This window comes from Poromitra crassiceps (genome assembly GCF_964638095.1).
Source record: "Poromitra crassiceps genome assembly, chromosome: 16".
NCBI classification, from domain to species: Eukaryota; Metazoa; Chordata; class Actinopteri; order Beryciformes; family Melamphaidae; genus Poromitra; species Poromitra crassiceps.
In genome coordinates this window covers 15413506-15430339 of record NC_139645.1, presented here as the reverse complement: position 1 = coordinate 15430339, position 16834 = coordinate 15413506, and the positions used below count along the sequence as shown (strand labels likewise).

Genomic DNA, 16834 nt, shown 5'->3' with positions numbered 1-16834 from the left:
CGACTTTGCGATCAGACGACACGGGAGGCGCAGCCCATTTTTCGAACTGCTCTCTCATCGGTGCTACAACCTGTCAATCATTCAATTTCAACCTACCTTCAAAAACCAGCAGTGGCTGTGAAGTGGCACAGACTCACTTATGTAGTATGCGGAGCGCAGCGATTCAATGTAATAATTTAGTCTGGGGAGCGACTAGCTATCCCCAAACTCAGAGGCAGCGCTGGGCTCAGCTGCTCTGCCCGGGGACACCCCAGCATTCCAAAATGTCGGCACTCCGAAATACCGGCATTCCGACAAAATTGTCGGAATGGAGATTTGTCTCGCCATTGCGAAAGAAACCTAACCCTAACCCGGGGGACCGGCTGGAGCTAACCTCTCCCAGCCCCCATGTCTAAACCTAACCTCTCCCACCCCCCATGCCTAAACCTAACCTCCTGCAGACCCTAACCCTAAACCTAACCTCTCCCACCCCCCACGCCTAAACCTAACCTCCCCCAGAACCAAACCTCTCCCACCCCTGTAGGCTAAATAACTCAAGATGCTATGTCGGAAAGGCGGACCTAATATCTTTCGCAATGGCGAAACCTTTTTTGGAGATAAAAAGGGCCGCCTCTCCGAAAGCGTAGAAGTCAATGATCGGAATGCCGACACTTCGGAATGGCGAGAGGACCCCGCTCTCCCCAGTAAACACAATGTAGCCCTAAGCTTCAAGGTTAGATTTCATCTGTTGAACCAACATTTGTTCCAAAAGAAAATAAATAACGTGAAACAAAATGCCACGGAAACATTAGCTCATCAACACAGAGTTGCAAAGATCAATTCATCTGATAATTTCCCCCGTATGACGATGTTAAATTGCCCAGCTGGAGCAGCCAGAGTCTGACTGCTAGGAGCTGAGATGACGGCTGCTGGCCCCCGGTTCCTCCTGATCTCCCACAATGAAAATCAGATTTCCATACAGGCACCATTTTGATAAACTGACCTCATAGTGGGGATCTACATGGTTACTTTTGGCGAGACAAAAAATAATAGAACTTAAAGTGCCATCTTTACAGAGATAGAGAGCATTGACTGTATATAAATACACTGCACACTAGTGATGCGCGGGCTGCAGTTATAACCGCGCTGACCACGGATATCCCGCCCCGCAGGCGGGCCAGATCATAAAAATAAACATTCTGATTAATAGCGGATGGGTTGCGGGCGGTTGAAACGATGTATCATTAATGAGGAAAAAATAATATTAATTACGTTCTCTAGTCTATGAACGTATTTTAAGCTACATTTTTCGTCAGGCACATTCTTAGTCGCCTATTGTAGATCCCCCAAAGGACCCACGGCCGTAAACACAACAATAGCCATGTGCTAGGTCGCAAGGCTACACTTTTCGTCCATATATGGTCAATGATGTCACCCTCAAAAAGGAGTCTCCGCTGAAGACGTGTTTGAAGAGAAGACACGTTCGTATTTTCCCATACAATGAGGCAATCAAGTAAACTAAACTTAAAGCTATAGCGTTAGCCGAGTAAGCTACATGAGGGCAAGTGGTGGACTGGATATAATACAGCATGGAAGTTTATTTGGAGTCTTGGACTGCAGCGATCGCACCAACGGCAGCAGAATCCGTAAGTTCGCTCCTTTTATAGCGTTTTATAACGTTTATAGCGTCGGGTGCATGGCGGGCGCGGATCTATAAATAGTATGAAATAATTTGCGCGGATTTATGGTGGGCGGACGGTTCATGCATACACGCGGATTAGGATGGCATAAAAGCTCATCCGCGCATCTCTACTGCGCACTGTCCGCAACAGTAACACCAGCAGCAGCTGCATAAAAAAAGTAGAGAGGGGCGTGGACCTCATCAGCGCTTTATGCTGAAACTTTCGTTGTGTTCTGTCCCAGATGACCATTAAATCTTAAAAGGACATTCTGGAGTGCTGGCACACTTCTGTTTCTTACTGCATTGCATTTGCAAATGAGCTATCTGGTAGCTAACGTTAGGTTCCCAGGCTAACAAAAGTCCAAACCACTGGTCGCCACACAGTGAAGAAATAGCAGTCCACTTCAGTGTTCCCGTACGCTTGTGTTCAAGCACTCAAGTGTACCATCCCCAGACATGCTTGAAGCGTTCCCCAGACCACCTTTTCAAGTAGCCCCAGTACAGTTCGCTGTTCCATGCTCGGGCACTGAACGCAAAGTTCACACTGATCAAACCAACGGGACCTGGGGTCAGTTTGGGCAAAAGTGTGCTTGGATATGGTCACAGGTCCCCATAGAGAGCCGCAGGGATGACGTATTTTTGTAGGCAGAATGCGGAAGTCCCGAACTTCCTGGTTCTACACTGTTTCTGTCTATGGGATTTTTGAATGGGTTTTTGCCGCGATGCTTCAAATACAGTCTCTGGGCAACGCAAGATTAATCAAACGCGAACCAGAGTTCCGTCGGATAATCTTCACACATGAGGACCACTTTCATGAGTTTTGAAGCGTAATCCAGAACTACACACTGTCGCATAGGCTTCCACGTCACGTCAGCACTCAACCTGGACTGTTGTTGATGTGTGCACTGATTACCCCGGGCTGAACCAGGTGAGGGAAATATAATTTCCGTGTTCGCCCTTTGAAGTGGTGACGTTATTGACGTATATATCCCCATCGACTCAAAAGTGTAGTCTCATTTAGCCGTTTGCTAGCTAGCCGTCCTTTTAACGGCAAGTAAAAGCTTCAAAACTCGTAAAAGTGGTCCTCGTGTGTGAAGATGATATTACTAAATAATGGTTCGCGTTTGATTAATGATGATGCTGAAAGTAGCTTAAAGTCTGCTTTACAGGTGAAATAGGTTGCCTTGATGTTACCTTTAGTCAAAGTTGAGCTGATGTGTAATTTACCTGTGTTAAGAGAGAAATCACTGTTGGAGGAGTTGACAATGACATCAGTGGTCTCCTTGGTTATGTCCCCTATCACCACCTGCACAACTACGCTTCCCATTTTGGTTTCATGCATTCCTGGGATTGAGGTGACTGTATAAAAGGGACCTTGTCATGGGAAACAAATATAAGTATAAACAGTAAACACACACTGAGCAAAAACACTTAAAAAAAAAAAAAAAAAAACACAAAAAACAATTTTTTCCCCCAAAAATTATATAGACATTTTTGTTACTGAATCAGTGTTAAATTTCTAAAACACGGGTCATATACATTTGCAACAATGTTGCTAATTTGTTAATACATTTCTTATGCTTATTATATTAGTGCATTTTACTTTCCTGTCAGTCATCATAAAGCATGTTATGATCAAACCAAATGTTTCCTACCTGTAGCCTGTGTTGTAGTTGTTGGCACTGGACCACCTGAGGTCATAGCAAACCTTTTCTTAAACGTATCAGTGAAAACCTGGCGACAAATGAGAGAGAAACCTGTCACCAAAAACTCTCAGATATCACACCCGACAGGGCTGGACTGGGACAAAATCGGCCCTGGCATTTTGGCGCCCAGACCGGTCCACCACAATCGATCACACACCATTCATCTTCGTGCTACCCTGAATATGTACACAGCCTGCCGTTGTAGCTAGATATTGAGACCTAGGTAGCTACAGTAGCTAGCATATAGCCATGGTAACGGCTTCAGCGTCTGTTAAACTGAAATCCATCTTCTTTTTAACTTTTCCTCCGTAAGAAACCCAAGAAACGATAAATAATGCTGTTTCTTCTTTGAATTTGAACAAAAATGCACACTACATGCCTGAGTGCTTTCACACTGAGCGATTGTTATCAGATCACGGTGAATGGATGGAGAAACACAACAAGCGCAGAAAGCGGAAGTGGTACTCTGCTGTTCCGTAATTCTAGCAGCAGAATTTGATGTCCTTGGATGAAAACTGGTTTCTATTTTAATGTGAGATATTTTGCTTTCCGGGGACATATGGATCACACTGATAGATTTGCAGCTTTTAATTGTTGCAATTCGGGTCCTTTGATCAGAATCAGAATCAGAATCACTTTTATTGCCACAGTATGCAAGTTACATACGAGGAATTTGTCTTAGTGTCTGTATGCAGCGTAGCGGTCACATCAATATACAGGGATAAGAAGTAGGAAGATAACTAACGGCAATCACAAGGTTGCAAGTGCAATCGAATCAAATCAAATCGAGTCAATATATACAATATGTACATGAGTGGTGAAGTGTTCTGTGGATGATAAATATGAATTTACGTTGGATTTACATGAGATTTACAGACTGAGTTAAATATACGTTAAATAGGCAGTGGATTTGATTGATTTGATTGACTGGTAAGTAGAAACATGTTTGGCACGGGGAATTGACAGCCCTAAAATTCTTATTACAGGGACATTTGATTGACAAAAATCATTTTGCAAGTACGTTTGTCTCTGTGCGTTGTGATTTACTGTAAATGCTATTTCAAGTGGAAGTTTGTTCCACGAGCTGCAATTTTTTGTTCTCAGCTTTTTCCTCTCTCAATGCATGTAATCTCGTCAAAGCCGAGAGAGGAAGAGAGAGACAGATAGGCTGAGAGAGAGAGAGAGAGCGAGAAAGAGAGAGGGAGAAAGAGAGAGGGACACGCACTTCAGAGGGAGCAGTGCAGAAACATGCCAACGTTTACAACTAAAAACATAACAATATGAATATGTACATAACAATAAGAAAAAAATACATTACAACAATATAAAATAATTATTAAATACGGGCCAATTAATTAAAGGCAAGGCCATAAAAATTATGTTTTGAGCTGTTTCTTAAAACTTTCAACAGAGGTTGCTTCACTGATATTATTATTATTGAAACTGATGGAAAGCTAGTTCCTTTTCACTTTACTTTCTTTACCTCGATTGTCTGTGCATCACTTGGGTGAAGGATGATAACTACTGTCTTCAGGTGCTTAGGTTTTTTCTTACTGCTGAACTTGAAGATATTATCCATCATTGAAGAGGCTGCGAGGGCTTTGGGGAAGCCCAGGTTCCCTGTGCCAATTGCAGGGAAGGTTATGGAGGTCAGCCCACTGGCCTCAGCCTGGCCCAAGCAATTCTTAAAAATGGCATTCAGTATCTGGAAGACATGCATATTCTTTAATATCTAGTTACAAAATATTGATCACTTTTCACGTATACTAATGTTGCAAGTATTTAGCATTCCTTGTGTCATGGCATAGGATCGCTAGTTAACTTTCACGTTTTCACGCTTTGTTGTCCAAGAGCTTCTAGCAAGCACTGGATCTATGAACATAAGCCATCATTGGTAAGACTTTATAATAAGGTACATAACATTTACAGTAGTTACTAGGTAACTAATGAGGAACTATTAGTTAATAATTAGTTAATGATTAGTTCAATTCAGTTTGTGAGTATAGTTAATCATTCGTTAATGATTAGTTAAATTCAGTTTGTGAGTATAGTAGTTAATCATTAGTTAATCATCAGTTAATTGTTACCTCTCCATTAGTTACTATTTTTCTGTACCCTATTGTAAGTGTTCATCTTTATCTAACACTTAAAAGCAGAGGCGAGAGGCGACTGTACTCTTTACCATTGCACTAGACTAGTTTATTTTCAGCATGACTGGTGGTCTATTCAACTGAATGCATGACTGCCGTAAAGCATGACGTGCCACCTTTGTGTCACTGTCGTAAAACCTTGAAAAGGCATGTCCCCCTTTTAAGTTTGGGGTTTCACTTACTGCATATTATTTTTTCTGAACATTACAGTAGTTAAACAAACATTTTTATGAACCCATCAGAACCATGTTATTTGTTTTAGTTTCAACATTCACCTTTTTTTCAACATTGTCAACATTTAGTTTTTACTTTCAACATTCACCTCCCCCTTCCTTTTTTTGTGTCGGGCTGTTAAATGGTTTTAACGCACAGCTGCCAGCCATTCAGAAATGAGCATCCACCCAGACCATGGTAAAATACCTAATATACCTCACAGTTTAACACTTTACCTTCTGAGCTGTGCCTTTTCCATTGTCCCACTGAGGCGCAATTGCATGAAAGATTTTTTTGCTTCTCAGATCGCAGGCATCAGTAACGATGACATCACCGTCTTTTCCATCAGCTTGCTTTTCCGTCACCAACTCCTGAAGTTTGGGTCCAGCCGCACCAAAGATGGCATTTGAAACTACTCCATTTGTCAGCACAAGATCTTGACCCACGGAAATCACAATCACCTCAGTCTGTTGATAATGTTAACAGAAAGTTTTCAGTTGCCAGCAGTATATTTTGTGTATTTATTTTCTTTATGTCATCAAATAGTCTTAACCCTTTTCCCGCCATTGACGTGATATCACGTCAATCTGTGTTTGCACCGTCATGTGATAGATGGCTCTCTTGGCCACCTTATGAAATGCTACTGCACTTCCGGAGTTGCCCAGAAGCAACGTTATTGTCCCACCAAAACCAGCAAGCAGAGAAAAACAACAATCTCCCTCCAGGAAAAAGCTCCACAAAACAGCTCCAGCGTGGGGACTCAACGCACTGCAACGAGCAGCTTTGCCCGAGCTCGACGTGCTGTCAAACAGACTCGTGACAGTTACTCAAAGGACGGCAAAGCAGGTGTTTCCGCGCAAAAGCGGGGACACAGATGGCATTCTCCTATCATCAGCATGCGCGCAATTGCAGAGGAATTCTGCACTGCACAGAGGAAATTGTAGCCTACTTGCAATTCAATCATGAGAGGCCAGTTGGTAGGATTTGACAAACTTTATTTAGCAATCGGCATGCATGGCAAATACTTTGGCGCATGACTCCATTGGCCAGTGGCGCTGCTCTTGAGGCAAGAGGAGGGCACCTGCATAGGCTAGGAGATCCCCCAAAAGGAAGATCTGATTACCGGAGGTTAATTGAGATCTGCAGGCGCCAGTAGTTGATTGTACTTTTCTGGCCTTCTACCTTTTAGCGACTTACAGCTATTTGCGGCTGGCGCTCCCAACTCGGTCGGGCCTTCAATCTTGATACATTAATGTTTAACTTGGCGCTTCCCGGCTTGGCCTACTTGGCTGCCTTGGCACCTCGCGTTAGCGCTTCCCAGCTTGGCCTACCTGGCCGCCTTGGCGCCTCGCGATTGTACTTTTCCGGCCTTCGACCTTTTTAGCGACTTACAGCTATTTGCGGCTGGCGCTCCCAACTCGGTCGGGCACCTCGCGATAGCGCTTCCCAGCTTGGCCTACCTGGCCGCCTTGGCGCTTCGCGATTGTACTTTTCCGGCCTTCGACCTTTTTAGCGACTTACAGCTATTTGCGGCTGGCGCTCCCAACTCGGTCGGGCCTTCGATCTTGGTACATACTTTTCCTGCCTTAGACCTTTTTAGCGACTTACAGCTATTTGCGGCTGGCGCTCCCAACTCAGTCGGGCACCTCGCGATAGCGCTTCCCAGCTTGGCCTACCTGGCCGCCTTGGCGCTTCGCGATTGTACTTTTCCGGCCTTCGACCTTTTTAGCGACTTACAGCTATTTGCGGCTGGCGCTCCCAACTCGGTCGGGCCTTCGATCTTGGTACATTAATGTTTAACTTGGCGCTTCCCGGCTTGGCCTACTTGGCTGCCTTGGCGCAACTACCCTGACTTTCTCCGACTCTCTCTTTCTCTATCCCCTCACTAGGCTATTCACCTTCACCTATCCCATAATCCGGAGGGTCATTGGCACCATAGACAATTTAAATCAGGAGAGAGTAGATACCAGAGAATGAATAAAATAATATTTATTACAATAGTGAATGAATGATGAATTACAGGAAATATGGTTGGTTTGATTGAGGTAACGCCCAGGCATTGCCTGGCCACACCTGTGAATAAGTATGGTGAATAAGTATGGTGCCTAAGACTGCCCAAATCCCATTTGCACTGGCATTTTGGGGGCGCAGATGACTTGGCACGCCTCCAATTTGCGCCTGCGGCAGGTGCTGTGCCCAGTTCCGCATCCCCGCAGAGAATTGCATCCCACCATATTTCGGGGCTTTTTTAACTGAAAAAACATGGAGGTCACGTCTACCCAGACAATTATATCATTGTTAAACAGTTAAATTTCTGTAGAAATCATTACAATATGCTCCCGTGAGGTGGGGATGCGTTTGGCGGCCTATCAGCATTGCGGGCTATCGGCATAGCGGGTCGGCATATAGACGCAGCACCACTTGATCAGAAGGAAATCGTTAATGTCTCGTTTCTGAAAATTACCCCCAGTGATTCACTCTCCAGTTATAAAATGCTAGCATCCATTTCCCCCACACATTTTGAACCAAGCAGCGTTCAGATCACCAAGTGCACTCACATCGCCAAATGTGCATCACTGGCACTGCATTCAAACTGGATCATTTCACTTCTGTTCTGATATTATTGTATTGTACCTCAGACACACAGGTACATGGCTAGCAGCCTTGCTTATGATCTATAACTGTATGTACAATTTTGAAAAGACTGTGTTAAGGGAGCGGGGCGATGTCTTTTTTTTTATAGGATGATGAATGTATAATTGATGATAAAGATGTTTAAAAAAAGTGACTTCTCCTGTCAGATAGATTAATAATCTGGTTTGTGAGCCCTCACACCGTGTAAATTTCGTCAGATATGCCCCCAGACCTCCAGACATCAAGCACCAGAAGCTTCCGCCCCCCAGGCAAGACGAGAGCGTGACCCACACGTCCCCTCTCTGAATCTGTCCTTCGCTCCACTGGTACAAAAATGCATTTTTCTCTGCTTTCTGGGGACAGACTGGCGTTTTTGGTGAACACTACCTACATTCAACTGTCGATAACTAAATAATGGATGATGTTACAATCAAACTCATTTCTCCTATGAAAGTAGAGGTTATCTTCTTTCTTTTGGGATATTCTGTGTTTACATCATCGAAAAAAATATTCTGTGGGTCTTGGAATATTAGTGAAAATGATCAGAAACCCTGGCGGGGAAAGTGTTAAAAGTGCTATAAGACTACAGTCAAAAGCCAGAGGATTGGGTCAATAGTTGATGATATACTGTACAACCTAATCTCTCTGTATAGGAATGATTACATTTTTAAAGTAGTTGATTGTGGGCTCTTATTGTTAGATAATAGAAATATTAATTACCGTGGCATCCTGGATATTCCCTTTCATCAGAGTGATGCTCAAGCCCTCTTTGGTCAGCACTTGATCTGAGCTGCTCGGTTTCTGAACACGTCTCACTTGTGAAGTCTGGCTTGGATTCTGAACATGTTGCACTTGTGAAGTCTGGCTTGGATTCTGAACATGTTGCACTTGTGAAGTCTGGCTTGGATTCTGAACACGTTGCACTTGTGGAGTCTGGCTGGGACTAGTAGGCTGATTCTGTTGAGAATGACTGATGTCATGGGTTCCAAATTCCTTTTTGACAGCTGCCTCCATAGCAGTAATAGTACCATCGTCATTGCTCACCAAATGGATCTTTTTCAGGGTGTTGTCACCAAATTTTTCATCGCAATATACCTTCACTGCTTTGACGATGGTGTCTGCACACAAGCTGAGAGGGAACCCCAGGTTTTTGCTGATGGCAGGCAGAGCCACAGAGAGGCAGTTATGCGTTTCAGCAAGCTCTAAGCTTCCTTTAACAGCTCTTCTCAGCAGCCCCACGGGCTTCTGGGGCTGAGCTGGATCAAAACTGGGCCCCACCGCATGGATGATTTTTTTGCACCAAAGCCGCCCGCCTGCACCAGTCATGACACAGTCTCCAGGCATGAGCTGTCCCTTTGAGTTAATTAATTTGTCACATTCATCCTGCAACTGAGCGCCAGCAGCATTCAGAAGTGCTCCTGCAAGACCTCCAATATGTTTCAAGTCCTGATTAGAAGTGTTGACAACTACATCCACTGGGTAACTGCACATATCAGCCTTGCAAACAGCTATTTCTACTCCATCAAGTGTCTCAAGCAGGTACATGGGTTTTGGTATTTGTCTAAGGGCCAAGTTGTTCTGCCCACCACCAGCGTGATCGACCAACTGGACCAAGCAATCAGTCTCATTCATGACTGTGGAAACATACATCATTTCTTTTTCCTGGAAGAACTTCTTTGCCCCAGGCTTGGGGATTTCTAAATCATCAGAGATTACAGAAGAGATCAAGTCTTCAAACAAGGTCTTGCAGTCTGTGACATTGACTCTAGAACCACTTAAATAGATGGCCTCTTTCCTGAAAGAAACCTTCACTTTGTCTTTCACTTGGTCGCGCCAAGCATTTCTGTTATGTTTCTCAATATATTTGACAATGATGTCGGGTTTGACCACAACAGTTTCTTCAGCTTGAGCATTCTGCTGTAAGAAGTCATCAAGTTCATTTCTAACTGTCCTAACGTTATCCTTGTAGCCTGACACCACTACTTGCTGACTTGTCTGAAAATCAGGGGTCTGAATCCGAATTTTCCTGAATGGATCATTGTTGGCATCCTCCATCCGAGCGACCAGGTCCTGCCACTCAGGCTTGTTCAGGACAGCACTATCTTCAACAGCAATGTATTGAGAGATGAGCAGTGTGCTCAGTTGATCCTTAGCTTTGTTCAGAGCTCTGCTTGAAACAGCAAGGAGCTGCACTCTCTCCCCACTTATCTCAAGTGCTGCATCTATGTTCTTAGATGTGAGGAGAGAGCTTGTCAGATTTTCTTGATCTTCATCCTTCAAAAACTCAAGTACAGAGTCATCCATTTCTAAACTCATTCGTTTTAGTGCCGTGACTCCATTACATACCCTTTTGATTGCACCGGAAACCTCATGGCTTAAGCCAGTAAATGACAAATCATGGCTCTCCTTTTTGTATGTTATTTTTAGCTCTGGGTAGTCATTTAACAGCTTGTCCTGAAGACCATCTTGACATAGGATGTAGAAAATGGATGGCAACAAATTGATTGTGTCTGTTATGCACAATTTCTCCTGCTGTACCCTTTTGGCGATCGTGTTAAAGATTTCAGAAACAGTCTGCTTCAGTCTGTTTACATCATCCTCAAAGCCAACCACCGACAAGATGCCACTGGCTTTATCTGCGAGTACAGCCACAGCCTCATTTGACAGCGCTTCTCTGATCTTCTCTTCAGACTCTTCCCAAGCCTCCGACTCGGGTTGAAGCGGCATGGATTTGAATTTTGACACAGCTTGTTCAAGGGCCGTCTTTACTGTCTGTGTCCACTGTTGGATGTTCTTGGCTGTAACATTCTTTTGCTGCAGTAGAGAAGGTAAGGGGCTTAAGCACACAGGAGACTGTTGGAGATCTACCTTGCAGAAGTGTTTCTCTAGATCGCTATGAATGATCGCTGCAGCCTCATCCTTGGTCTTAAGGTATTTCCATATAGCATCATCAATGATTACAGAGGAGGAAGCAGGGAGTTTGAGTCTGGGTCTGTCTTTGCCATAGAGGGCCGTTCCCAAAGATTCGTAAAAAGGAAAAACTCTGATTGGTGTCTTGTTGATGGCAAGCTCCTTCTTAAGCTCCTTCTTGATGATTCTGTCAACAGCTAGTTGGGAAATCAAATAGGTCTTATTAGTAGCTTAAATATTACATAGAATTATCATCTAGAACTCATATGAAAGTGTTAATTGTTCCTTGTTCATTCAAATAGTGAATATATTTTTGAAATGAAAATCTCCATAATAGTATCATGTCCACCATGTCTACTTCCGTGCCATTCAGAACAATGCTCCTTGCAGTATTCACAACTTGTCTCCTCGGTATTGGTCAGAGGGCCTGAGAGCCGTTGCTTTACTCAGTTGTATTCTAAAGCAAACCTTTGGCTCTTTGTTTTTGTTTTCCAGAACACTGGTTGACCTGGCCCATTGACACCTCTGCTCACAGACACACACCTTACAAGTGTCAATCGATACTGTAAAGACCCTACCCTACCCCCAAAACATAATCACTCCTCATTTCCCTCCGGCCGAGTCATTCATTCATGGATGTATATGTATGTTGCTTTAACAATCCACTAGGTGGCAATACTTCAACACTTACATTTACTACTACTAACTACAAAATCTTTACTGTACTGCACTGTCTATGCAAATTTCATTGTAGTTATATTCATTAAATTCATTAATTTGCATCACTCCATCTATGCCTATACCACATCTAGCCACAATCCAATTAAGCCTGCCCCTGCGGTTGCTATACTGTGCACGTGGGCCTGAGCCGGATTTGCCCTTGTTTTTTCTCACTAATTTGTAAACGTGGTCCATCAGAAGTGTAACCTGACGCTACCAGATGGACGGTATAGCTCCACATAGGTTTCACTAAACCAGTCGATCTGGGTTTGAAGTCACCAGACCCGCTGACGGAGGCGGGCACTTTGTCCAAGCTACTTGGCAGGTGATTGGATGACCCATCTGTCTATCACCGCTGGTGGGTGTTAACTTCAACCAATCAGATCGCGGAAGGTGCCTGTGGATGATCTCCGTGGTATTCATTGATTGAGTCCTCGCGGTCGTAAAGTCACCTTCGAAGCATTTAGTTAGATTATAACGAACTAGTTGTGTGGCTTAGCCTTCCCAAATGTTGAGGGTCGTTTTTTAGAATTTAATACATAGAATTGGGAACATTACATTCAATTTCATTCAGACTGCCTGTCACTTCCGCGATGTTGACGAGTGAAAAGAACTACAAAGACCATGTACCCACTACTTGCCCAGACGAGCCTGCCCGCCTACGGCCGCCGCTGATTCGTCGGCCCGGCAATGGCCGGCATGGCTCGACCAATCATCTTAAACTGCCTGTGCGGGTCCAGACCGTCACGGAGAACCAAATGAAATGTGAGTTCACGTGACGGGCGGTTTACCAGGCTATCAGAAGTGGGCCTTAAGTTACAAAGGGTGAGAACCCCTGCTCTACACACTGCAACAGTTTTCAGCATGATAGCATGGTTCTTGAAATTAAGACCAGAGAATACAGGAATTTTGTCCACTACAGTAGACAAAAAATATTTGCTGGGGATATTTACTGCATTACCATTATGGTCTTTAAAGGTGATGATGGCAGACTGTTCCTCTTCATTACGTGTGACATCTTCCACATCCTCTTCCACAGACTCAAAATATAGGTTGAGGAAATCAGTGTGAACATCTGGTATGTCTTCAGCTCTAACTTTGGCTGTGATTTCAAGAGGTTGGACTGATAATTTCCAACTCTTGAACCTCCGGTTGTTGGGGCAGCTTGTTATGAAATCTGTGTTCTCTGTCAGGCAGGGATAGAAATTAAGGAGTCATTCAGACATAACCACACACTGTACAGCCCATTGTACAGGCTCGGCGACAAGGGGGCGCTAGAGTTCCCCCTGGAATAACCAAGCCAAACTTTGGATACAGAATGACTATAACAAGGCTAATTTCCAGTGTTGGGCAGCTTAGCTAGAAGTAGCAACGCTAATAGCTTACATTTCTCAGTAGCATGGTGGTAGTGTCGTTCCTTTTGAAACAATTAGCATTTTCAGTAGCAAAGCTATTTATAGATCAAGTAGTGCAGTAGCATCCACAAACATTACTTCCCAGCTGTCTATATGTTCTCTGAGGGGAGGTTCACTGCAATACTGAAAATGCAAAGGCTTCCATAAATGGGCCATAGGCTCAATCACTATTGTGTTAACTCAATTGGTGAGACAATGACTTAAAGCAGCTACGAGCAACTTTTTCGATTGTTATTCAACAGTATAATTACAATATTGATGCATCACATCTTACCTATAATAGTAGCTGAGACCAAAGCCGTGTGAATCGGAGATTGCTCCCTTAGATGATTATTAAGTCTGTGTCTGTCTAAACTCGCGTCAACAGGGGGCTCTCTCTCTCTCTCTCCTTACCGCCGGACCGGATAAACGCGGAAGTGAAACCCGGAAGTGAAACGCAGCTGCCTGCCTACCCCGTTCGCGCTGCCTAGCAACATAGCATAAACAATGTGAACGCCATGCATACTCTCGCGAACATCTCTCGTTATATTCTAACAGGTTTTTTGGAAGTTATTTTGTGGTTATGGCCAAAGTGGCTGCTGCAAACCGTTTCATTTCACTTCCTGATCGTCCCTGGCCACAGACAGACTAACACTGGCCGATTCACTCGGGGTTCAAGCGAGACTACTCTGCGTTGGTCTCATCTACTATTAGAGGTAAGATGTGATGCATTGATATTAAATTCATACTGTTTAATAACAATCGAAAAAGTTGCTCGTAGCTGCTTTAACAGCAATGTATTTACAGGAAAATCTTTGAGATTATCACTTTAAGAAATTACCAATTATCTACAGTATACAAAATGACACAGAAGATAATGTTTAAAATGTATTATTGCATCGCCAAATGACATGGTGAAAATAAAATTGCACCTAAATTGCACCTAAATTTTGTGCTGGTGCACCAACGTAAATGAAATAGTTCTCAATGGGCTTGAAAATTCAAAAACGACCCGAACCTAGTAAGTTGAAGTCCGAGGCCGACCTGACCAATTAGCATAAATTGTCATCGACAATTTATTGACATACTGTATGAACTACATGAACACTTGGGGCCCTATCTTCCCAAAAGCGCTAATTTAGCGTTTGCGCTCGTTTAACGCCGTGTGCAATGCAAATTGGGGGCGGACACAAGCGCATGCCTGTGATAATTGTACTGGGTATTGGCTGCCACATGCCAAAGTTTCAGCGCTAAAATGTGGGAACAGATGGCATTACCTTGCGCTAAGAGCTTTGAAAAGGACCTCTTATGCGCAAATACCTGCTGTGCTGGGAGCGCACCCGTAATCTCCGTGCAGCGCAGCGCAGTGTAAAGTAGAATTTGTTTTGGATATGTCATTACGCACAGCCTAGACATCAAATTATGCTGCTAAAATTGGGTATTAGCAGATAATTCAGTGAGGCAATCAACTATAACTCACTGAGAAACTTTTATCACATCGCAAAGAGGGAAATTAATTGAGAAAACTTGTTGGACAATGGACATAGGCTATTTACCTTCATAACCACCCGGAGGGTCGTTGGCACCACAGACGATCTGTCAATAAGCTCTCTCTGTCCTCGCATGAGTGAGTACACTCTATTACGCATGGAGAGAATTACAGCATATTGCATGCCTCGCGCAAACAGCCATTACGAGACGGGAATCTGATTGGTTTTGATTGACGTAATGCCCAGCCTTGCCTGGCCACGCCTGTGAATAATTCTGGTAGTTAAGACCGCCCAAATCCCGTTTGCACTGGCATTTTGGGGCGCAGATAATTTTGACACGGCCCTAATTTGCGTCTGCGACATGTGCCGTGAACCTTTCCGCATCCCGGCCGAGAATTGCATCCCCAACATATTTCGGGGCTGTTTTAACTTAGAAATCAGGGAGGTCACGTCTACCAGACAATTATGTCACTTTTAAACAGTTACATTTCTGTATAAATCATTACAATATGCTTCCGTGAGGTGGGGATGCTGCCGGCGCTGGGGTGCAAAACTCGCCATAACACCTGGCGGACGGCGCAAGGCGGACTGCTATCTTCCCTGCCTTAACGCACACGCAAACAGGTGCGCAAGCACTATTAGGGGATAGCGCCTGTCGCAAGATAGGGCCCTTGGTGCTCATGTCTAATTACAAATAGTACATTATGAAGTATTTGTAATAAAACATGAACACCAATGTAACTACACAGTAATTAGATTGGTGTTCATATGTAGTTTGTGAAAAAGTTCACCTGTAAAATAAAGGCTTACCGAAAATCTTTGTTTTGTATGACATCACAGAACATTACAAGCAGGTCAATGCGATGAACATTCATTTCGTAACGTGATTTTGCACACATAATCAATATTGTGATCAGCTATCAATATCAGAAAAGTGATTATCATGGTATTGATTTCAACCATGCTGCCCAGCTATTGCCCAACTACTGTACTGAGTAATTTAGTTGATAATGCCTTGATGATTATAGTGCATGTGCACACACAGCTAAATTATTACCTTTTCCACTCTGGAAAGTCACCACAGCAGTGGAGATGTCCGGCAGGATCTCCAAACTGAACTTTTTGGAGGTAGAGTCTGTATTCTTTAAAATACTCTCCACCAGCATCTCCAGAAACTGGTGGTTCATGCTCTGTGGAATATTGCCTAAAACAGCCGAGGTGGAGCACGGCTCGTCATCTGCCATCTCATCATCTCTGCTTTCCGTCTCCGTCTGGACTACAGCTGCGGGAGTGCCTCTTTCCGTCTGGACTACAGCTGCGGGCGTGCCTCTCTCCGTCTGGACTACAGCTGCGGGCGTGCCTCTCTCCGTCTGGACTACAGCTGCGGGCGTGCCTCTCTCCGTCTGGACTACAGCTGCGGGCGTGCCTCTCTCCGTCTGGACTACAGCTGCGGGCGTGCCTCTCTCCGTCTGGACTACAGCTGCGGGCGTGCCTCTCTCCGTCTGGACTACAGCTGCGGGCGTGCCTCTCTCCGTCTGGACTACAGCTGCGGGAGTGCCTCTTTCCGTCTGGACTACAGCTGCGGGCGTGCCTCTCTCCGTCTGGACTACAGCTGCGGGCGTGCCTCCGTCTCCACCTGTTCCTTTGCTTTTTGCAGCATCATCACCTGGTAATGAGACATAATGCTAAGTGACCTTGACAAGTTGATGAATAACAATTAACACAAAAATATATTATATATGAATGGATCTCACTATGTGAATAGTTTAATATTATGCTTAAACTTTTCAAAACATTTCTACTAACCATTTTGGGGACTATCTCCTGTGTCAAATCAACGCCTTCTGTTTAGCTGGTGGGTTGTGAAAATAGTCTAATGGCCTGCCGATTCCGATTTTGTCCAATTCTGATTTTCTTTCTCTTCTAAGATTTTCTTACTAAGGTGGCTCCTACTAAG

At 44.1% G+C, this 16834-nt stretch overlaps 1 protein-coding gene across 1 annotated transcript in view; it reads right to left on the bottom strand.

Moving 5' to 3' along the window:
• LOC310791469 (protein mono-ADP-ribosyltransferase PARP14-like) overlaps positions 1 to 16834 on the bottom strand; it is a 77845-nt gene that overhangs the window by 29014 nt on the left and 31997 nt on the right. The window contains exons 4-9 of the mRNA XM_083653156.1: positions 15935 to 16543; positions 12955 to 13179; positions 9084 to 11470; positions 4850 to 5071; positions 3316 to 3394; positions 2888 to 3034 (exon numbers count right to left, since the gene is read on the bottom strand). Of these exons, the coding sequence (XP_083509282.1) occupies positions 2888 to 3034; positions 3316 to 3394; positions 4850 to 5071; positions 9084 to 11470; positions 12955 to 13179; positions 15935 to 16543 (3669 nt within the window). The remainder of the gene's footprint in view (positions 1 to 2887; positions 3035 to 3315; positions 3395 to 4849; positions 5072 to 9083; positions 11471 to 12954; positions 13180 to 15934; positions 16544 to 16834) is intronic.